The 24,305-nt window shown below is 39.3% G+C and overlaps 1 protein-coding gene across 1 annotated transcript in view; it reads left to right on the top strand.

The window, feature by feature from the left end:
* Positions 1 to 23,941, top strand: part of fbxl18 (F-box and leucine-rich repeat protein 18) — a 51,623-nt gene extending 27,682 nt beyond the window's left edge. Inside the window, exon 4 of the mRNA XM_072268667.1 lies at positions 22,429 to 23,941. Within this exon, the coding sequence (XP_072124768.1) occupies positions 22,429 to 22,585 (157 nt within the window). The 3' untranslated portion in view covers positions 22,586 to 23,941. The remainder of the gene's footprint in view (positions 1 to 22,428) is intronic.
* The last annotated feature ends 364 nt before the right edge of the window (positions 23,942 to 24,305 follow it).

The raw sequence follows: 24,305 nt of genomic DNA, 5'->3' as shown, positions 1-24,305 counted from the left end.
ATAAAGGGTTAATGTAGAAAATAGATAAGAATTAAAAATTAATATGTAGCTTCACTGGCAAAAGAGAAAAATCCAATTCAGAAATTATGAATCAGATTTGTAATTCTTCCTCAGGCTTGAGATGAGCACTGCTGTTATTGCTCAGTAATTGCCAAGTTTTTTTTTAATTGTTTCCTCCCACTCAACAATCATGATTTAATTCAGTAATCTGTACCCAATTGGCACTCCTGTCTGTCGTTCATTTCCACCCTTGATATTTGATTGCTTTCTTTTTTAATGTTTTGGTCAGGGACAACTCTGATTTACCAACTAGATTCGTGTCCATAACAGATTCAGAAGAATAATGTCTTTTCCTCACCTTCCCAGCAATTTCAAACTAACCCATTTTGTGTCTCTGTCTCTGTCTCTGTCTCTGTCTGTCTCTCTCTCTCTCTCTCTCTCTCTCTCTCTCTCTCTCTGGTCTCTTGTCTCTGTCTCTCTGTCTCTCTGTCTCTCTCTCTGTCTCTGTCTCTCTCTCTCTCTCTCCGTCTCTGTCTCTCTCTCTCTCTCTCCCTCCCCCCCAATGAAGTTTCTTCAATCTGAAATATTACCTCTATTTCCTTTTCTATAGATGCTGCCTGATGTGCACATTTTCAGCAGTTGCTGTTTTATATTTTTCAGATTTCCACTATCTGCATTTTTGTTTGGATCTTAACATCCATACAGGGATTGATCAATATGACGTATTTTGAACATGTATGGTAGGCAAAGAAGTTCAATACAGAAGATAATCCTGCTTCATGATTCTCCATAAAGACAGGACAGCTTTGTCTTTTAAAGGCAGACCAGGTGGAGTATGCTTTATGATTAACTCATCGTGTTGCACAAACATGGTGGTTATTTCTGGGTCCTGCTCACCCGACCTGGAACGCCTAGCAGTCAGATGTCCATTTTATCTACTGAGGGAGTTTTCCGCCATTATCCTGATAGCGGTGTACATTCCACCTCAGGCCAATGTCAGGCAGGCACTGGAGGAGATGAGCAATGCCATCGGTAGGCGCGAAACTGCACGTCCTGATGCCCTCCCAATCATAGTGGGAGATTTCAACCAGGCCAGCTCGAAGAAATCCCAACCAACGTATCACCCAGAGAAGCCAGTAGGTCACTGTTATACCACCATCAAGAGCACTTGCAGTGCCATCCCTTGGCTGCACTTTGGAAATCTGATCATCTGGCTGTACTCCTACCCCCAGAGTATAGGCAGAGACTAAAGACTGCAGCATCAGTGGTGAGCACCAAGAGCTATGGTCAAGGGAGGTGGAGGAGCACTTACAGGACTGCTTTGAGTCAGTGGAGTGGACAATATTCAGGGAATCATCTTCAAGTCTGAATAAATATGCCATAGTTGTCAGGAACTTCATCAAGACGTGTAAATGATTGTGTGCTTTTGAAAACATACCAGCCATACCCAAACCAAAAGCCGTGGATGAACCAGGAGATTAGTAGTCTGCTGAGGGCTAGGTTTGTGGCATTCAAGACCGGTGATCCAGAACTATATAAGAAGTCCAGGTCTGACCTACAGAAAGCTATTTTAGGGTATAAAAAGCAATTCTGATTGAAGTTAGAGACGAAACTGGATGGCAGAGTTTGCAGGTCATTACTTCCTACAAAGCAAAACCTAACTTCATAAATGGCTGTGATGCTTCACTCCCAGATGAGCTCATTGCCTTTTATGCACATTTTGAAATGGATAATAAAACTACACCTGGACAAATCCCTGCAGCATCTGGTGACCCTGTGATCTCTGTCCCAGAGGCTGACATCAGAACATCTTAAAAAAGGGTGAAATCTTGCAAGCCGTGTACCTGATGAGGCTATGAAAACCTGTGCCACTCAAACGGCAGGAATATTCAAGGACATCTTCAATCTCTCACTAGTGCAGTCAGAGGTTCCCACCTGCTTCAAAAGATGACAATCATACCATTGCCCAAGACAAGCAGGGTGAGCTACCCTAATGACTACTGCCCAGTGGCACTGATATCTACTGTGATAAAGTACTTTGAGAGGTTGGTCATGGCTAGAATCAACTCCTGCTTAAGAAGGGAGCTGAGCCCACTGCAACTTGCCTATTGCTGCAATAGGTCTAGAGCAGATGCAGTCGCACTGCCTCCTTACTTGGCCTTGGATCACCTGGTCTATGTCAGGCTGCTGTTTATTGATTACACTTCAGTGTTTTCAACACAATCATACCCTCAGTTCTAATCAACAAGCTGCAAAACCTGGGCCTCTGTACCTCCCTCTGCAACTGGATCCTTGACTTCCTTACAAGGAGACCACAATCTGTGCGGATCAGGAATAACATCTCCTTGCTGACAATCAACACTGGTGCCCCTCAAGGATGTGTGCTTGGCCCACTCCTTTACCCTCTCTGTACCCACAATTGTGCTGCTATGCACAGCTCAAGCATCATATATAAATTTGCTGGCAACACAACTACTGTCAGAATTTCAAATGGTGATGAGAAGACATACATGTGCGAGATGGATCAGCTGGTTAAGTGGTGTCATAGCAATGACCTTGCACTCAGTGTCAGTAAGACCAAGGAATTGATTATGGACTTCAGGAAAGGGAAGTCAAGGAAACACTCACCGGTCTTCATCGAGGGATCGGAAGTGGAAAGGGTGAGCCGTCTCAAGTTCCTGGGTGTCAATATCTGAGGATCTGTCCTGGGCCCAACAATTACAAAGAAGGCACGACAGCAGCTATATTTCATTAGAGGTTTGAGGAGAATTGCTATGTCACCAAAGACATTCACAAATTTCCACAAATGTACAGTGGAAAGCATTCTAGCTAGTTGCATCACCGTCTGTATGGGGGGACTCTGCACAGGATCATAAAAAGCTGCAGAAGGTTGTAAACTGCCAGCTCCATCTTGGGCACTAGCCTCCCCAGCATCCAGCTTGCCTTCAAAAGGCAATGTATCAATAAGGTGGCATCCATCATTAACGTCTCCCATCACCCAAGACATGCCCTCTTCTCATTACTACCATTAAGGAGGAGGTACAGGAGCCTGAAGACACACACTCAGCATTTCAGGAACAGCTGTTTCTCTCTGCCCTTTCTGAATGGGCAATGAATCCATGAACATTACCTCAGTATTTTTTTCCACTTTTTGTGCTACTTATTTAATTAATTTTGTGGGGTTTTTTTAATTGTCATTTATAGCTTTTATTATTATGCGTTGCAATGTACTGCTGTCATAAAACAACAAATTTCACGACATATGCCAGTGATATTAAACTTGATTCTGCTTGTTTTAATTTGAAGGCGATAGAAGTGGAGTACTCTGAAATAGGTTGGAAGGTGTGCTCATTGAAATCATTGGTATTGAAGTCATCTGCAATGGCTTTGGAATGTACTCGGTGATGGGCAGGCATGGAAAGGCCAGTCCACTAAATGATCAGTGATTTAAGTCAGTGCCATTTGACTGATTGATGAACAAGCACGCCACCTAGAGGCTCAGCAGAATCTGACCAGTTAGAAATTTGCTGAACTGCATTAAGCAGTTTTGAAGATTCACTGATCTGCGGAGCTATCAACTTCTTAATGGTATTGGCTTTTATTATGATTAAGTTTTTAAAAAAACATCATGCAGTTCTACCAGGATTACCTCTATTTCTTCCTTAAGTTTCTCTTCTAGTGCCATTTATTCACTGAGTGGGTATAATCTTTCAACAGTGTTTCCTTCTCTAGTCACAATACAAAATGGACCCCTATCAAGTCATCAAGAAGTCCAATATAAATATCTTGTGGTGCTCTGAACCTATTTTGAACGTCTTGGGACTGTTGCCAGATAATCATTCTCTAGTGTCTCTATCAGTAACCTGCTGAGTGGGATCATATGTGCTCAGTTCCATTCAAATCAATCACATTGTATCCAAACAATCAGCTAAAATGGCTCATTTTCCTGTGCCTTTGCAGTTACCCTTGTGTTTACAAAGATATGCCCTCAACCTCATTGAATTTTACAACATTCAAGCAAGCAGTGTGAATGTCTGCATTTATGTTGATGATACCCAGTTCCAACTGCGCAACACTATTCTCAACCCCACCACTAAGTCTCCAAGCTCTGAAGTTGTATTTAACATGAAAGTTTCTGTTGTTCAATGGCTAAGTGTGGTACTTTTTCATATTGATCAAGATCATGGAATTGGATGATGTGGAAGGTAGCAGTGGTGAAAGTATATCTACTCACACAGGAGTTGGTATGTATGACAAAATCTATGTACTTTGCTATCTTGTTATCCTGGCTGGAGATTGGCCATTGGAAAGAGATGAGGCTGCTAGTTCAGCAGTAATCCATACTGTGTTGAAGTTGCAGCCTCCAGAAGAGGAAGAAAGATGAAGGAGGGGAAAGAAACTCCTGCCTTGAGGATAATTAATGTTGTGGATGCATTGTTCATATTCTTGTTCATTTCTGTTTTTCTTTTCACTACAAATGGTTAAGACTTACTTCAAATCCTGAAATATAATTTTTAGACACCTAGAATTTTGCCTTCAAGGTAAAGCTTCAATTTTGAACCGCTTGTTTGCTGTAGATTGGTATTAAGGACTACAACCTTTTACCTTGTAATTCTAATGTATATTTTATATTACAAAATATATGGAGGTATGTCTCGTGTTACGATGTTAAACTTTTTTAAGGTAGTTTTCCTTGGAAATTATATGTATATAAGATCAGCGAGATTGTGAACCCAAGAGCGTTTAGCCGTACTGAAGAATTATAACACAAATACAGCATGCCCTGACACATGAGAAAAGCACAGATGTGCTCCTCAGTCATTAGCCATGCATTACGCCTCATTGGAGACCAGATTTCTAGGCCCAGCTAGCGGTGTCTGTCAACTACAATCTCGGCAGCAAGATGAGAATAAGCAAGAAAATAAGGCAGCCTTTGTTCTGCAGCATGAGCATCACTGGCAACTAACTAAGTTAGATGGATTTACCGGTGGCGTACAGGCATTCATTTACTTGGGAAATGGGGAGACGCCTTCAACTGTTTGTGGACAACGGCGTGATTCTTAATTTTTCTAATTTTGAGTATTTTTGGCCCAGGCAATTTGGATATGGTAATGTTTAATACAACTTTTATAGGATTTTAATATTGTTATTGCTTCAGATTGTGAGGAGTTGGAAACATGTTTTGTAATGTACCTTTTAAAACGTGGCTCTAGATTTCACAAAACACATTTTAGCTGCAAAAAATGGAGATCTCGTGCTCTTAAAACAAGCACAATCTTGAAAGCAGTGGTTAATTCTGAGACTCTTTAAATGTGTTGAAGTAAATAAGTTTTTCAGGAGGATGTTAACTTCAAACAAAATGTTATAGAGAAGTGTAATAATTTTTATAACTTTGTGTTTAAAATTCTTCTGTCAATTGATGAATTTATTTGAATATATTCTGTTTCATTTAGCAAGGATTTTAACCACCTTTCCTCTGAATCCCTAAGTAACAAATGAAAGCTTACAGAGCAAAATAGAAGTCTCATGTTAGAATTTGGGTACGTTGTTAAATAGTGGAATTTGAGTCCAAAATGATTGCTTGGACAGTTTTAGAGAAGCAGGAGTCTTGGGTGGTTTTGTTTTTCCGTCACCACCAAATGGATGCAGAGTGAAACAGAAAGTGGGAATTGGAAAATGGGATTATTCTAGTTTGCACAGCTCAATGTTCATTTATCCATTGAACCACAGGAAGAGGCATCCTACAGTAGAATTCATAAAATGCAAATACCTTTAACAACTTCCAGCTGCTCCAGAGTGCTTTCTCCACTCTGAGCTCTCAAGCAGGTGTTGTGAGCAAGTAATTTGTGTTTTGGTTCTGGTTGAGGAATAATTATTGGCCTAGATACCAAGAGGAAAATTCCCCTGATCTTCAGGATAGCACTATGGAAAGTTTTATGTCTACCTGAGGGGGGATAGTTGGTCCCCTCACCTTTTCTGCCGGAGGTGAGTATGCTGCCATTAAGCCATAACTCACTGTTCTAAAAGCTCCTTATTGAAAGATAAGCAAGCCAGTGAGGGATTGAGTTGTTTTTCATCTTCACTATTGATGTGTGGTAATAACCTGGTTAATGGTGGCACTGACCGCTACCTCAAATCATGTATTTTAATGCAGACTGCCAGTAAGTACTAATATAACTTATACTGAGTTTAAGCAAACCAAACTAACTCATGTCTTCAGCACTGCAATTGTAAAATATATCTTGACTTGAATGATACCATTTATTTGATCAACAATGCAAATAGGAATAGATGATTTTGAGCTTATTCTGGAAAATCATATCGCACCAATTCTGCTAGGTAATGCATAATAAATTGAATGACCAGTATGTAATCTATTCAGTTGGCAATCAAATGCATAAATTAAAATCAAATTAAGTAACAGAAAAACAAGGCATCAGTATATAGTTCACTATAATTATCATTTGAATACGGGCAAAAGCAGCTGCTTAAGCAACTTGAGCTTGCTTGACCAATTTAGTGTCAAGGTACAAATACTACGAACTGAAGCTCAGTAAGATTTCCATTGATTTAAACAATGATTCCTTTGTTGAAGTAGCTTTGCTGGATTGCTATGCTCATGGTGAGAGAGTACAATGAATATGAATTTTGGCTTGCAGTATTTTGATGTTTCAATGCTAATATTTTAATGATGTCTAGTGCATGGTCTGGAAGAGTATCTACACTGTTGTCAATGGTCCTGGTTTGGACAAAATTTCAAATCAAGAAATGAATAAACTACCAGTCATGGTTGTTACTGATAATATTATTGGAACCTAAAGATGCATTGCCCAATCTTAAAATTAGGAAATTCCATTTGTGCATCATTCCATTAGTTAAATCTTGTAGTTCAGGGCAAGTCAAAGTTATGATCAACTGTATAAAACAAAGGCTTAGCAACATTAATATTTCAAACCAATATCACAAGGTTTATCTGGTCATCATAACATTGAAGTTTATGTAACCACACTATAGACAATTCAGCCGCTGAAATTCTACATGATAGCAGTGAACCAGGGAAGGTAGGGAGTTAGGAGATAAACTAAAAAGTAGGACCACAAAGGTAATAATCTCTGGATTACTACCAGTGCCACGTGCTAGTCAGAGTAGAAATAGGAGGATGTTTCAGATGAATATGTGGCTTGAAAAATGGCGCAAGGGGGAGGGATTCAAATTTCTGGGGCATTGGAACCAGTTCTGGGGGAGGTGGGACTGGTACAAACAGGACGGTCTGCACCTGGGCTGGACTGGAACCAATATCCTAAGGGGAGCATTTGCTACTGTTGTTCAGGAGGATTTAAACTAATGTGGCAGGGGGATGGGAACAAGTGCAGAGAGACAGAGGGGTGTAAAATGAGGGTAGAAGCAAAAAGTAGTAAGGTGAAAAGTAAAAGTGGCAGGCCAGCAAATCCAGGGCAAAAATCAAAAAGGGCCACTTTTCAACATAATTGTGTAAGGACTAAGTGTGTTGTAAAAGCAAGCCTGAAGGCTTTATGTGTCAATGCAAGGAGCATTCGTAACAAGGTGGATGAATTGAATGTGCAGATAGTTGTTAATGAATATGATATAGTTGGGATCACAGAGACATGGCTCCAGGATGAACAAGCATGGGAGCTCAACATTCAGGGATATTCAATATTCAGGAGGGATGGACGTGAAAGAAAAGGAGGTGGGGTGGCATTGCTGGTTAGAGAGGAGATTAACGCAATAGAAAGGAAGGACATTAGCCGGAAGGATGTGGAATCGATATGGGTAGAGCTGCAAAACACTAAGGGGCAGAAAATGCTGGTGGGAGTTGTGTACAGGCCACCTAACAGTAGTAGTGAGGTTGGGGATGGCATTAAACAGGAAATTAGAAATGCGTACAATAAAGGAACAGCAGTTATAATGGGTGACTTCAATCTACATATAGATTGGGTGAACCAAACTGGTAAGGGTGCTAAGAAAGAGGATTTCTTGGAATGTATGTGGGATGGTTTTCTGAACCAAGATGTCGAGGAACCAACTAGAGAGCAGGCCATTCTAGACTGGGTATTGAGCAATGAGGAAGTGTTAGTTAGCAGTCTTGTCGTGAGAGGCCCCTTGGGTAAGAGTGACCATAATATGGTGGAATTCTTGATTAAGATGGAGAGTGATATAGTTAATTCAGAAACAAAGGAGGGTAAACTTTGAAGGTATGAGACGTGAATTAGCTAAGATAGACTAGCAAATGATACTTAAAGGGTTGAGGGTGGATATGCAATGGCAAGCATTTAAAGATTGCATGGATGAATTACAACAATTGTTCATCCCAGTTTGGCAAAAGAATAAACCAGGGGAGGTAGTGCACCCTTGGCTGACAAGAGAAATTGGGGATAGTATCAACTCCAAAGAAGAAACATACAAATTAACCAGAAAAAGTGGCACACCTGAGGACTGGGAGAAATTCAGAGTCCAGCAGAGGAGGACAAAGGGCTTAATTAGGAAAGGGAAAAAAGATTGAGAGAAAGCTGGCAGGGAACATAAAAACTGACTGTAAAAGCTTTTATAGATGTGAAAAGAAAAAGATTGGTTAAGACAAATGTAGATCCCTTACAGTCAGAAACAGGTGAATTGATCATGGGGAACAAGGACATGGCAGACCAATTGAATACCTACTTTGGTTCTCTCTTCACTAAGGAGGACATAAATAATCTTCCGGAAATAGCAGGGGACTGAGGGTCTAGTGAGGTGGAGGAACTGAGGGAAATACATGTCAGTAGGGAAGTGATGTTAGGTAAATTGAAGGGATTAAAGGCAGATAAATCCCCAGGGCCAGATGGTTTGCATCCCAGAGTGCTTAAGGAAGTAGCCCAAGAAATAGTGGATGCATTAGTGATAATTTTTCAAAACTCTTTAGATTCTGGACTAGTTCCTGAGGATTGGAGGGTGGCTAATGTAACCCCACTTTTTAAAAAAGGAGGGAGAGAGAAACCAGGGAATTATAGATCGGTAAGCCTGACATTGGTGGTGGGGAAAATGCTAGAGTCATTTATCAAAGATGTGATAACAGCACATTTGGAAAGTGGTGAAATCATCGGACAAAGTCAGCATGGATTTGTGAAAGGAAAATCATGTCTGACGAATCTCGTAGAATTTTTTGAGGATGTAACTAGTAGAGTGGATAGGGGAGAACAAGTGGATGTGGTATATTTGGATTTTCAAAAGGCTTTTGACAAGGTCCCACAGAGGAGATTAATGTGCAAACTTAAAGCACACGGTATTGGGGGTATGGTATTGATGTGGATAGAGAATTGGTTGGCAGACAGGAAGCAAAGAGTGGGAATAAACGGGACCTTTTCAGAATGGCAGGCAGTGACTAGTAGGGTACCGCAAGGCTCAGTGCTGGAACCCCAGTTGTTTACAATACATATTAATGACTTGGATGAGGGAATTAAATGCAGCATCTCCAAGTTTGTGGATGACACGAAGCTGGGCAGCAGTGTTAGCTGTGACGAGGATGCTAAGAGGATGCAGGGTGACTTGGATAGGTTAGGTGAGTGGACAGATTCATGGCAGATGCAAATTAATGTGGATAAATGTGAGGTTATCCACTTTGGTGGCAAGAACAGGAAAACAGATTATTATCTGAATGGTTAGGAAAAGAGGAGGTGCAACAAGACCTGGGTGTCATTGTACACCAGTCATTGAAAGTGGGCATGCAGGTACAGTAGGTGGTGAAAAAGGTGAATGGCATGCTGGCATTCATAGCAAGAAGATCCGAGTACAGGAGCAGGGAGGTACTACTGCAGTTGTACAAAGCTTTAGTGAGACCACACCTGGAGTATTGTGTGTAATTTTGGTCCCCTAATCTGAGGAAAGACATTCTTGCCATAGAGGGAGTACAAAGAAGGTTCACCAGATTGATTCCTGGGATGGCAGGACTTTCATATGGTGAAAGACTGGATCGACTAAGCTTATACTCTCTGGAATTTAGAAGATTGAGGGGGGATCTTACTGAAACGTATAAAATTCTAAAGGGATTGGGCAGGCTAGATGCAGGAAGATTGTTCCGGATTTTGGGGAAGTCCAGAACGAGGGGTCACAGTTTGAGGATAAAGGGGAAGCCTCTTAGAAGCGAGATGAGGAAAAACTTCTTCACACAGAGAGTGGTGAATCTGTGGAATTCTCTGCCACAGGAAACAGTTGAGGCCAGTTCATTGGCTATATTTAAGAGGGAGTTAGATATGGCCCTTGTTGCTAAAGGGATCAGGGGGTATGGAGAGAAGGCAGGTACAGGGTTCTGAGTTGGTTGATCAGCCATGATCATACTGAATGGCGGTGCAGGCTCGATGGGCTGAATGGCCTACTCCTGCACCTATTTTCTATGTTTCTATGTTAAGCACTTCTGAAGTACTTTAATTGGCTGTAAAGACCAAAGGCAGTGGAAAATTAAATGCAAGTTTTCTTTATTGCCCACTGGTGAATTTTTCATTGTTTTTGTTTGTGAGCCAGTAGGATGTGATAAATCTGCTCATTCAAAAATTTTTAAAAATTAAACTTTTTTGCATTAAGTGTACTGTTGGTGCTCAATCAAACTTATCACCCAAAAATACTAAATGTATGTGCTTTGTTTGATCTGCATTGAACGTTACCTTAACAATAAATTCTTCCCGGTTATCCTGGCATATTCTATTTGATGTTTCGGTAGAAGGTCGAAGGAGCAGGGAATTGGGAAAACTGTAATCAAACCTAGCAGTGTGTAACTGCATAAATTACAGGGATGTTTCGTGTCTATTTTGAAGGTGAAAAATGCTAAGACTCAATATTTCAGTAGTTCTAGTCTAACGTTGGTTGTTATGCCAACACCTTTACCTTAGTAATTGGGCATGTAAGGTGTCTATTGCAGAAGCCAGTTTAGTCCCAGCAATTTGTAACAGTAAGTATCCCTTTAAGTACCAGTGTGTGGCATGGTTTAATATGTAGAATTTAATAGTTTATACTCCAGTAGTATAGTATGTATTGTATACTTAACACAGTTGAATGAAATGATATTTCAGCAATTTTCTTTACCCCTGGTTTTACATGGATTTATTTAAAAGCTTGACAGCTAATATAAAATGGATGTTCATGAACGGACTTTAACAGTAGAAAAATAAGAATTTCTGTTTTCTAGTGGAAAATGTAATATTAAAAGGGAAATTCTGATCAAAACCCAAAAAAAGTTAGAATAACAATTTAAATCTTCTATGGAATTTTGTGTTCAGTTCAGATCTTGCATCTTGTCAAGTCTTCATCCAAAAGAGTGGCCAGATGGTTTGCTGCCAGAACACTGCCAGTGGCAGTCTGTAATTACTCACTAGGAGGTTGGTGAGATGAGCCAGGAAGACTTTCCATCGCTTCCTATGGGATGCACCATTAACAGTATTCTGGCCATGGTTGGCAATATATTGAATTAAATTATGTGCTGTGTTTCATAGTTAGCCTCAAAAAAAAAAGGACCAACCCTTTTTGTGTTTGCTCCTTAACTAATAAGTAATTTTACAGCAACCAATTTGAGGCTAATTTACAGGAAGACTTACCTTAGCAGTGTAATGTTGTGTACAGTTTGAATTATATTTTAATATGTCATTACCTTTTCTCTTTTTTTCCACCCATCTCTCATCTGCCAACCTTCTGTCTATTGTTTTCTTTTCTTTGGTTCTGAGGTGGACATAATTTGGTTGGATGACTTTGTCCACTCACATTTTTGGCACTCCCCTTGTGACCATTTGTTGTGTGTGTGAGTCAGACTATTGAGTGTTGGTTGGTTGTTTGACCAGCTTCCAAATTATTTTATTGCACAAGAGGTTCATTTTGAAGTGACTTGGCAGAGTCCTTTCAGTGGGACAGAGCAGGTCTAGATACTAGTCACTGAGCAATTATGAAAGAATTGGAGCAACAATTTAACCTATTGGAGCACAGGTACACTCTGTAAACAGAGGCAAGGAACAGTAGGCAGCTTTCTCATTTCAAACATTCACAATGTCAGTGTAATTAAAGCCTATATTGAATAAGCATTTTTCGCCCTTTTTGCTATGTTTGAATTCCTTCTGTAGGGGTTTGCATTTTCTTTTCAATCATAGGTTGGACCATATATCCTGCAGACATTCATGCACTCTCAATTGTAGGAATTATCACCTTTCTACAAGGCTTTCTCTCCACTTTACGTTTCATGAGGTAAGCTTTTTAGAGGAGGAGAGAACAAGAAAAGGTGGTGTCCAAAAGTTGCCTCCTGTGACCCTGCTTTAGTTAGTTTCATTGATTTTTGAGCATTGGTAGTGAATACCAGTGGAAAAATTCCAACCTGAAATGTCATCCTTTCTTCTTCTGTCAGTGCAGTGAAGAAGTGAGAAAAAGAATGCCGGTCTTTTTGAACACAGATTAAAATAGAAATTGTTTTTGTACTTCTAAATGATGTGTGCACACCCATGGGTGGGGCATAGTTCTTGAGTCCTGTGTTCTTTTGCCTGATTCTGCACGTACTTTTCTAAATTTAAAAAATGAGCTAAAGAGAGAGAAAGCAAATGAGCTCAGAAAATCAAATAATGGCACAACTTTGGGTAGAAGTCAGAAACAGCAAGAGAGAAGAGACATTGGTAGTTGTATATAGGCTCCCAAGCAATCATGCATGCCATAAACATAATTCAGGAAATTAAAATTTCCTCTAACAAAGGCAATACAATAAGTGCCTCCATATAGACAAGCCAATCTAAATAAGCAGTAATATGAAGAGCACAAGTTCATTGACAGTATAAGATATGATTATCTATATTAGTATATTAAGGGAATGAAGGATAGACTACTTTGGATCTAGTGTTATGTAATAAGAAAGGGTTAATTGACTATAGTTAAAGGGCCTTTAGCAAACCATTACAAATTCTGTTTAAAGATTAAAAGTGATTCTAGTTCATTCTGAAATCAATCTTAAATCTAAATAAAACAAACTACAAAAGCATGAACTAGCTATACGGTAGGTTAAGAGGTATTGCAGTAATAAAACAAAGTTCATATTTTACTAAATATAGCTTACCAGTAAAATATACCTACTTACGACCAAAAGAAATTCATTGGGGGACGTGATCCAGCTGTGGTAATCAAGAAGAGTTAAAAATAGTTAATGATGAAAGGAAAAAATGTATGATTTTGCCAGAAACAGCAATAAATCTCTGGATTGGGAAAAGCTCAGAATCCCACAATGCATCATCAAGACAGTGACAAAGAAGGGAGAAGTAGAATAGAAGGGTAGGATAGTGGGGGAAAAAATAAAACAAACTAGAACATTTAAGGATCAATAAAAACAAAAAGATTAGCTAAAGTTAAAATGGTTCCCTGACAAAGTGAAAGAACACAGCTTGCACTAAACAAAATTGGACTGCACTGAATCCTCACAGACTGAAGATTGATAAATGGACAGACATCAGAGAAGGGTTAGACGCTGTTTTCTGTGACTATCAGGTGCTGCAGGGATTGATGCTGGGAGCCTGTATGCTCACCATCTATATTAATGACTTGGATAAAGGTAAAAGGTTTGCTGATGATACAAAGCTAGATGGCACTGTGGACTATGGAGAGGATGCAGTGATGTTTTTTGGAGATGTACAGAAGTAAGAAGAAGGACATGGCAGATGAAATACAATGTTGAGAAATATGAGGTCATCCACTTTGGTTTAAAAAAGGCAGAGAATTTATTGAAAGTGTTGGTGTTACGTTCATAGAAATTCATAGCACAGAAACAGGCCTTTACACTTCATCTTCTCCATAACAACTGATGTCTAGATATACTAATCCCGTTTGCTAGCATTAGGTATATAACCCTCTACTTATTTTTTTATCTAAGTGCCTGTCCAAGTATCTTTTAAATATTGCAATATTTCTCCACCACTTCCTCTAGCTGTTCGTTCCAGATATTCACCACTCCCTGTATGGAAAAATTTAACCCCACATTCAGTCTGTACTCTTTGGTTGTAGACTCTCCTGCTCTGATAAAAAGATTCTATCTGTGCCCCTCATTATTTTGTAAACCTCCATAAGGTTATCCCTCAGTTATCTACATTACAGTGGGAATACATCTAGCCTATTCATTCTCTATAAGTACAGCCCATTCTCTAATGCTATCTGATCTTTCCTGTAGCGTAGTGACAAGAACGGAACACAGTACTCTAGGTGCAGGTTAACCAAGATACATTTGCAACATGGCATCACTATGAAACCAAGTGTACCAAATGCCCTTTTTGCTACCCTGTCCACCTGTGTCATCACCTTCAGAGAATTATGAAATACACCCCAAGTACTGCACATAAATGCTCTGAAGGCCCCTGCCATTTATTTGCGATACGTTTAACAGAATTTAGCCCCCAAAGTTGATCATGTCACACTTGTCTAGGTTAAATTTGATTTGTCACTGCGTTGACCCACTTTCCAGCTGATTGATATTCCATTGTATCTTTAAACAGCCTTCTTCATTATCTACAACTCCACCAATTTTTGTGTTGTCTATAAACTTACGAATCATACCCATGATATTCTCATCCAATCATTTACGTATACAAAGGCCCCAGCATCATTCCCTATGGTACATGATGTATTATAGATATCTAGTCAAAAAAACCCATCCATTCACTACCTCTCTCTGCCTTCTATCACCTAGCCGGTTTTGGATCCAGTACACCAATATGCATTGGATCTCTTGTCCCTTTCAGACTTTGTTGAAATCCTTGTTGAAGTCCACGTAGGCAACTTGTGCTGCCCTGCCTTCATCAGTCTTATTGGTTACTTCAAGTAAAATCTCAATCAATTTGAGAGCGATGATCTCTCCTGTCCAAAACTCTACTGACTTCTAATCAGTGAACATAAATCTTGTCCAACAGATTTCCTACTGCAGATATGAGGCTCACTGGTCTGTAGTTTCCTGGGTTATCCTGTAATGTAAACAACTGAATATAAACAAAAATGTACAGCAAGCACTTTTAGAAGCCAACTGCTATATTGGTCTTCATTGCAACAGGATTTGAGTACAAGAGGAAGGATGTCTGCAGTTATATAGAAACCCCAGTGAAGCAGCATCTGGAATATTGTGTACAAGTCTGGTATCCCTACCCAAGCAAAGTTATATTTTGCAAAAGAGGGAGTGCAATGAATTTTCACCAGATAGATCCCAGAGATGGCAGGATTATCATGCAGGAGAAATTTAGCCAACTAGTCATACACTTGAGGTTAGAAGAAATGTGATGATCTTATCAAAACAAGCAAAATTCTTATGGAGCTTGATAGGTAGAGTTGATATTTCTGTGACTGGGGTGGGGTGTCAGAATGGCAGCTGGTGTTTACCAAAAGAGTCAAAAGAAATGGTGCAGAGATTGGAGCTGAGGTAAAAGGTTAATCATGATCTTGAATGGCAGAACATAAATGAAGGACTGAATAGCCGCCTCCTATTTCCTATTTTTAACCTCTTTTAGTCAAAGGTTGCTAAATAATGAAATGGGCCATTTATACTGTTTGAACTCATTCTGAGTTGAATTAGCACTGTACCGTAAGGAATACTGCCATACAGCAGGCTGATGGGTCCATTGCACTTGTAGCTGTGTAGTTAATTTTCAAGTTCAAGTTCAGTTTAGTTGTCATTCAATTGTATATACATGTACCACCAAGCAAAACAACTTCACTGGACCAAGGTGTACAACACAGTACATGTAACACACACACATAACACAAAATAAATAAATGAATACCACAAATAAATTAACAAAATATAACATGCATATACAATTTTAAGCTTAAGTAAACAGCATAACACTGCTGGTGCTTCATACTTGATGAGATCTGGGTGATGGCAGGGAGTTCAATAGTCTTATAGCCTTTGGGGAGAAGCTGTTTCCCATCCTAACAGTTCTTTCCTAATGCTAAAGTACCTCCTGCCTATTGGTGGGTGTCAAAAAGATTGTTCAAGATTACATCCCTGTTCTTAGCAGACTTCAAACTTCCAACCTCTGCATACAGACAACAATCTGATATAACATTGCAAGTTTCTGAGGAATAAATGAGGTGGCCGAGTTGTTCTTTTCTCCTTTATGCAGGGGATATCTGTATAAAACCTTCAATTGCTAAGGTTCTGAGAAAACCTTGAGGCTTTTGAACAAATTTTAAAAGCTTTTGATCAGCAACATGCAGTTGCTATCAAAGACTTTAAGATTCACATATGGAATAATAAAAAAGCAACTTAATTACAATTGCCTTAATATCTCATTTTAAGTTAATATAAATGTAATTCCCCTCTGTTATAATAAATTCCACAATTTGCACAGGTGGGAACTATGCATTCCACACTTTTCGAAGTGGAGGAGAAAGGTCAAACTTGGGGATTGGTGGAGCTTGGCATTTTCATGGAGAGTACTGCTTTCAGTAAAACTTTGAACATCAAAGCAGTTTCTCACAAAAGCTTTAAAGCATGAAACACTTTCGTCTAACCCTATTATATAAATACTCAAATTTTTATCGATCAGTTCCTTCAGATTGGTGTCCTTCATGTTGGTTTTTGTCCTCCTTAACACTTTGATGTTTCACAGTTAATCAGAATTTCTTTTTACTTTCTGGTGGTGGAGGTTAGAGTCCCAAAATTGCATAGTAACTCTGATCTTAAATATAATATCCTTAAGACTTGGTTTACTCAGAGTTCAGATAACAACCAGAAAATTGTTAAACAAATCATCATGTGGTGGCTGGAGAATGTTACTGACCAGAGTGTTTTTAATTATTGTTCTTGTAGTTGCTGCTTGCTGTCTGATAATGTATTATGCAAGTGCAAGTTATGTTAATGTTGAAAAAAAATTCATGATGTGAAAGGGAGATTAAAAAAACAACTGGTAATATGGAATATCTTGGTTGACATTTTTTATTGATGGCCCTGGCAGGTCTGGTAAATGTGAGATACTTGCCTAATGGATATTGTCTTATTCTAATCTCTGCAAAGTAAATCACCCAAACTTGTTATCAAGGCTGAATCCCGTGACCTCAGTAGGTAAAAATAAATGACTAAACTTTGTGAACTTGCACTGAAACATATGGTAAGTTTCTATCAAAGGGTCTTCAGCTTGAACCATTAGGTGTTTTTCTTTCTATTGGTGCTGCCTAATCAGCTGTGTTTATGACATTTACTATTTTATTTCAGATTTCCAGCACCTGCAGTCTAAAAAAAAATTAGTGCAGAAAAGTCAGTTTGTTAGTCTCTAACCTGCTTGCTGGAAATGCATGTGTGCCTTTAGGTAGGTAGCCAGGATTTTGCATGTTTCTATAAAGTTGGCTCATGAACTTAAAGAGAGTAAACTAAAAACTGCAAATATCTGTTTACATTAATTACATTAAGGATTTTTTTTTAAAAAAGTATAGCACTGAAGATGCTACAAATCTTGAAATCAAGTCAAAATTCTTCAGCTACTCAGCAGGCCAGATAGATTGTGGACCTGTATCGTTAATTTTTTTTTTCTGTCTTCCACAGATGATACTTGACCTGGTAATTCTAAGATTTATTGTTGGTTCTTGGATTTGTTTGGTTCACAGCCACTTCCCCTTTAAGAAGTCTGCTCTTATTTCTGATAGGATTTTGCTGTGTTTCCATTTGCCATCCTACCTTTCCAGGACTCCTTTGCTGAAAGCTCGTCAAATTTCTAGCTTACTCATGTTGTGATGAAAGCTCATTGAGCTGAAATGTTCATTCTTTTTCTCTCCCCACAGATGCTGCCTGACTAACGTGTTTGCGCTATTTCTTACTTTGATTAAGTTAATACATTATTAGTTCAGTAGCTGAATTCAGGTGCTGACATACTCACCATCTAATTTGTTTATTTGAGCTAGTAAAATGATTCTCCATTTGGTCTCCAGCTTTCTTTGAGTTTGCAGTTTGTGCTTCCTGTCACATGCCCCTCCACTGCCAAATATAAAGTTCACATGAATATAGTTGGCTTGTCATATCATGCAGTCAGGACTTGTTGAAGAAGATGTGCTGTGCATGATGTACTATGGAGTACTTGCATACTGCTTCAACACATACTGTCAGTATTTCTGGTCTTTTTTCATCCTTAAATGTCAAATGAAAAGCCAAAGTGGTCCTACTTGTGGAATGTTGGAGGTGCTTTGAGCTGTAAGCCAAACAATACTTGATTGATTCCAGGCCCTTGGTTGAAGCAAAAAAAAGAATATCATCATGTTGTCCTAGATTTTAAAATGGGAACAATGGATAATTTCAGTGTTGCAAGTAAATGCCAAAACCATTAAACAATTTTGCTATACAGTATTGAAGGAAACACTAGCCTTAATATAGAGCAGAAAAATAAAGCAGATTGCAAAATTGTTTCAATTGGTCTTAAATGTGAATTTCTATTCCAAAATAGCTTGAAAATAATGCTCTGCCTTGCTTATGATAAATTGGGCATACTTTGTACATCTGCAGGTATTTTTTTAATGTAGTATTTCCACAGGTGAACTATAATTTTGATATTTCATGTGATTGGATTCTATAATTATTTGATGCTTTATGGCTTCTTCCATCCCTGTCAGTTTGATGTTTTATGGTTTCTACTGTTTCTACCTCTCATTCTTTTTATGAAGGAAAAATACAGAATCTTTGCCAAACAAAATATAGAACCCTGCACAAAATTTGGAACTCTACTGGCCTGGCTTAAAAACAAACCCCATATGTAACTGATCCAGATTTTTTAAAAAGTCGGCTTTTCATGAGATAAGCCCTTATCTTGATTGAAAAGTTTTCTCAAATGTAATCTACAAAGAAAAGCAGCAATACTTTGACCAGCAAAGGCACATAGTTCATCTAGTTCCTGTAAATAATTCCTGTAGTTAGAATCTAGAATGAATGGTTCCATATTCTCTAGAATTTTTTTTCTTTCCATTGAAAGACTGCTTTCAATTTCTGTTCCTCCACTCAAGTTCGTAAACTTTCACAATTCCTTAACGCTTCTTGTTAAAATTTTGCATTTTCCTTGAAGGAACCTTTATTTTAAACTATAACTCTGATCCAAAAGGTGTGTTAACACATTGTTCTTCTGGATCCAAATCTAAATTTAAGATTGGAGTGCTGGCTTTTCATAGGCATTGTAAAAAATCTATTTGCATCATCAAAGTAATTTCTGTGGGAGAGAATATGCTCTCCTTGCCTCTAACACTCACTGCAATGTGGCTGACTCTAAATTGCCCACTAAATTGGTCCAGCAATGAACAAGCCTGCTCAACTGCATATCAGAGGAAATTAAAAACAAGCAATAATCCACATCCCATCTACTGTTGCAAGAAAAAGTTTGTGAAATCTTTGCAATTACCTGGTTTTCTGCATTAATTACTCATAAAATGTGGTCTGATCTTCATCTAAGTCACAATAATAGACAAACACAATCTGCCTAAACTAATAACACAAACAATTGCACTTTTACATAGAAACATAGAAAATAGGTGCAGGAGTAGGCCATTCGGCCCTTCAAGCCTGCACCACCATTCAGTATGATCATGGCTGATCAACCAACTCAGAACCCTGTACCTGCCTTCTCTCCATACCCCCTCATCCCTTTAGCCACAAGGGCCATATCTAACTCCCTCTTATATATAGGCAATGAACTGGCCTCAACTGTTTCCTGTGGTAGAGAATTCCACAGATTCACCCCTCTCTGTGTGAAGAAGTTTTTCCTCATCTCGGTCCGAAAAGGCTTCCCCTTTATCCTCAAACTGTGACCCCTCGTTCTGGACTTCCCCAACATCGGGAACAATCTTCCTGTATCTAGCCTGTCTGATCCCTTTAGGATTTTATACGTTTCAATAAAATCCCCCCTCAATCTTCTAAATTCCAGAGAGTATTAGCCTAGTGGATCCAGTCTTTCATCATATGAAAGTCCTGCCATCCCAGGAATCAATCTGGTGAACCTTCTTTGTTCTCCCTCTATGGCAAGAATGTCTTTCCTCAGATTAGGGGACCAAAACGGCGCACAACACTCCAGGTGTGGTCTCACCAAGGCCTTGTACAACTGCAGTAGTACCTCCCTGCTCCTGTACTCGAATCCTCTTGCTATGAATGCCAGCATACCATTCGCCTTTTTCACCGCCTGCTGTACCTGCATGCCCACTTTCAATGACTGGTGTGTAATGACACCCAGGTCTCGTTGCACCTCCCCTTTTCCTAATCGGCCATCATTCAGATAGTAATCTGTTTTCCTGTTTTTGCCACCAAGGCAAAACACCTATGTGTTCATTCCTTTGAACACATTACTTAATCATTCACACTCCAGGCAAGAAAAGTGTGTAAGCCCTTGTATTTAATATTTGGTAGAACCTCCTTTCGCATTAGTAATCTCCACCAAATGTTTTCTGTAGCTGCTGATCAGACTTGCACAATGGCAAGGAAGAATTTGACCATTCCTTCATTTTCGGTTCATCAGTATTTCTGGGATATTTCTGTTAGCGCGTGGCCAAGTGGTTAAGGCATTTGTCTAGTGATTTGAAGGTCGCTAGTTCGAGCCTTGGCTGAGGCAGCGTGTGTGTCCTTGAGCAAGGCACTTAACCACACATTGTTCTGTGACGACACTGGTGCCAAGCTGTATGGGTCCTAATGCCCATCCCTTGGACAACATCGGTGGCGTGGAGAGGGGAGACTTGCAGCATGGGCAACTGCCGGTCTTCCATACAACCTTGCCCAGACCTGCACCCTGGAAACTTTCCAAGGCACAAATCCATGGTCTCATGAGATTAACGGATGCCTATGCTGTACCTAGCATGAACAGCCCTCTAAAGGTCATGCCTCAGCATCTCAATTAGGTTAAGGTCTGGACTCTGAATTGGCCATTCCAAAACATGAATACTCTTCTTTATAAACCATCCTGTTGATTTACTCTTGTGTTTCAGATCATTGTCTTGTTGCATCATCAACTATAACTTAGCTGCAGGTGATGGACCGCTACCCTGACATTCTCCTGTAAATTGATACAATTTTGAATTCATTGACCCCTCAAAGACTGCAAGCTGTCCAGGCCCTGAGGCAGCAAAGCAGCCCCAAATCGTGATGCTCCTTCCACAATGCTTCACAGTTGGGATGAGGTTTTGGTGTTGGTGTGCATGGCTCTTTTTTCCTCCAAACATTGCGGTTTGCATTTCTGCCAAAAAGTTCAACTTTGTCCCAGAAGCATTGTGGAACATCCAGGTGATCTTTTGCAAACTTGAGACATGCAGTAATGTTTTGTTTTGGAGAGCAGTGGTTTCCTCCGTGGTGTCCTTCCACGAACACCACTCTTGTTCAGTGTTTTTCTTATAGTGGTCACATGAACAGAGACTTTAGCAAGTTCCAGAGTTTTCTGCAGGTCTTTTGTCATTACCCTTGGGTTATTTCTCACCTCCTGCTTCGCATGTTGTGCTCTTGGTGTGACCTTTGCAGGACGCCCACTCCTAGAGGGAGTAGCAACAGTACTGAATTTCCTCCATTTGTAGACAATTTCTCGTACTGTAAACTGATGAACATTCAGGTCTTTGGGAGTGCTTTTGCAACCTTTTCCAGCTTCATGCATCTCTGCAATTCTTCTAAGGTCCTCTGAAGGTTATTTTGATTGAGCATAGTGCACATAAACAGATCTTTCTTGAGAAGAGCAGGCTCTGTCAGTAACCTGACTTAACCTCTACAACCTACACCTCCAATCTCACCTCATGGATTGGAGCACATGCCTCCAAATAGTTTTTGTGGAAGGCATTACCTCAGAGGTTCACATCCTTTTTTGAACCTGGACTGTGATTGTTTAAATGGTGTGCTCAGTATTGATGAGAAGTACAATTATTTGTGTGTTATTTAAGCAGATTGTGTTTGTCTATTATTGTGACTTTGATAAAGATCAGATTCAGCATTATAAGTAATTAATGCTGAAAACCAGGTAATTGCAAAGGGCTCACAACTTTTTCTTGCACTTTTATGTGTAGTACAATAAACTAGTTGACTTTGTCCTATTCTTTACATTTGTGAAAGACCATTTTTTTTTTAACCTGAACTTTCTGTGAGTATTTAACCATTGGATCGGTGCTGGGGCCTTTGCTGGTCAGGGTGTATATTTAACAACTGAGATTTGAAGGTAGAAGGTACAATTAGTATGTGTGTAAATGACATGAAAATTTCTGATAGCGAAGGAAGTCATAGAGTACAAAATTATATTGATTAGTAGCAAATTGAAGCTGGTAATGTCCCCTCCAGACGTCTTAGGAGAGGCAATTATCCCACAGAATGTAAAAAACAATCCCGTTTCCTTGTACTCTGACCTGTTAAAGATTCATCTCCACCATCAGCAATGCCATTAAATATTTAAAGGAGATAAATATTACTTTGCCGCTGCTAACATGTTGCCTTATGTTTCCCTCCAGATTTCAGTCTGAGCGGCCAGCATTGAATGTGGCCATATTCCCACTACTACATGAAGGACTTGCTGATGTCATCCGGGATGTTCCAATGATGCATTTGGATGAAATAACTTTGTTTAAAAGTCGTGTTGCAGAAGACCCTCAGCATCTCTGGTGGTGAAGGAAGAGGAATTGTATCTGTTGGTGTTGTGTAATCCTGTGTGTGATTATCTTCATGAATCTCCCCTGCCTGGTGATGACGCTGTCATTTTAAAATAAAAACGCACAATGTTTTCTGTCTTGTGAAAACTGTAAAAGTGTCAAAAGTTTGGAAAGCTGCATAAATGTTTTGTGTTTTTTTTCATTGCCACATTTTCCTGAAAAACTTTACAAAATTTGGGTCAGCACCAATAGTGATGGATTTTGTGAGGTAATTTTTTTTTTGTTGTGCCTGCCGTAGTCTTCACAATATTAAGATTAAGAACTCGTAGCCAAGGACAAGTAATAATCCATCAGCTGTCATCGCTCTTGTGCTGTAACTCTCCCAGAATAGCATTCCATTCTGTTTTAAAGGTAACTAATGTTTCAGTAGATTATATCCTCTGGTTCTACTTTTCTTGGCTGATCTTGTAAAAATCTGGATGAAGCCAAATTTGGCATGTGTCCCCGTTAACTGGTGCTTTTCTAGACGGTGCATGAACTTCAGTCCTCCTTCTGCTGAGATACTTTATATGAGGATCATTTTAGTTCTTTGCACACTCTTCAATATTTGTGTGTGTTCTTTGTGATTTGGTAACCAAATTAAATACACTTCAAGTGTGTTTTGATCAGTGTGTTGAAGTCTCTTTATATTGTTCTGGCTAAATATTTTATCATTCTGTTTGGCAATTAAAATGCTTTTAGTTTCATTGTCAATGTTATAAGTCATGATTCCTTCAATTCTCTTTTCATGTCCCTCAATACAACTTGCTACACAGTTATGCCCATTGCTGGCAGTTTAGAACACAGCAAAAGCCATTTCTTCCAACCAGCACATCCCAGCATTCTATCCACATGACTTACTTCCCACCTGCTTCTCATCAAACCTGAGTATTTCTCTTATTCCATTTTTCTTAAGTGATTATATGGCTTATTCTTCAACATAACTGATTATATTTCATACTTTGTTGTGCTAAATGCATTTTCTATTTGAATGTAGGTGCAGAACTGATACAGTTTATTGCCGCGTTTTTCTGTTAGCACTAGTGAATAGTATTTTATTGACCGTGTTATTTCTAGTGTGGTAAGGCTCAGTTTGCAAATTGTTTATTGGGTTCTGCATTTTCTGCTCCTGAGATTTATAAAAGTTGAAATTCTCAAAGTTCAAAGTAAACTTATTATCAAGGTACACATATGCCATCATTTTCAATCTTTGAGATTCATTTTCTTGCAGGCATACTCAGTAGATCCAAGAACTGTAATAGAATCAATGAAAGACCACATGCAACAGGCTGGACGAACAATCAATGTGCAAAAAATGACGAACTGTACAAATAAAAAGAGAATAATAAATCAATAAATACAGAGAACATGAGATGAAGAGTCCTTGATAGTTAGTCCATAGGTTAGGGGAACGGTTTAGTGATGGGAAGTGTGAAGCTGAATGAAGTTATCCCACTGGTTCGAGAGTCTGATGATTGAGCGGTAGAACCTGGTGGTATGAGTCCTGAGGCTCCTGTACCACCTTCCTGATGGCAGCAGCGAGAGGAGAGCGTGACCTGTGTAGTGGAGGTGTCTGATGATGGATGCTGCTTTCTGGCAACAGTGCTCCATGTAGATGTGCTCAGTGGTGGGGAGGACTTTACTTGTGATGGACTGGGCCGTATTCACTATTATTTTGTAGGATATTTCATTCAAGGGCA

This window comes from Mobula birostris, chromosome 9, assembly GCF_030028105.1.
Source record: "Mobula birostris isolate sMobBir1 chromosome 9, sMobBir1.hap1, whole genome shotgun sequence".
Classification (NCBI taxonomy): Eukaryota; Metazoa; Chordata; class Chondrichthyes; order Myliobatiformes; family Myliobatidae; genus Mobula; species Mobula birostris.
Note: the sequence above shows the minus strand (reverse complement) of the source record. Positions and strands in the feature narration are given on the sequence as shown.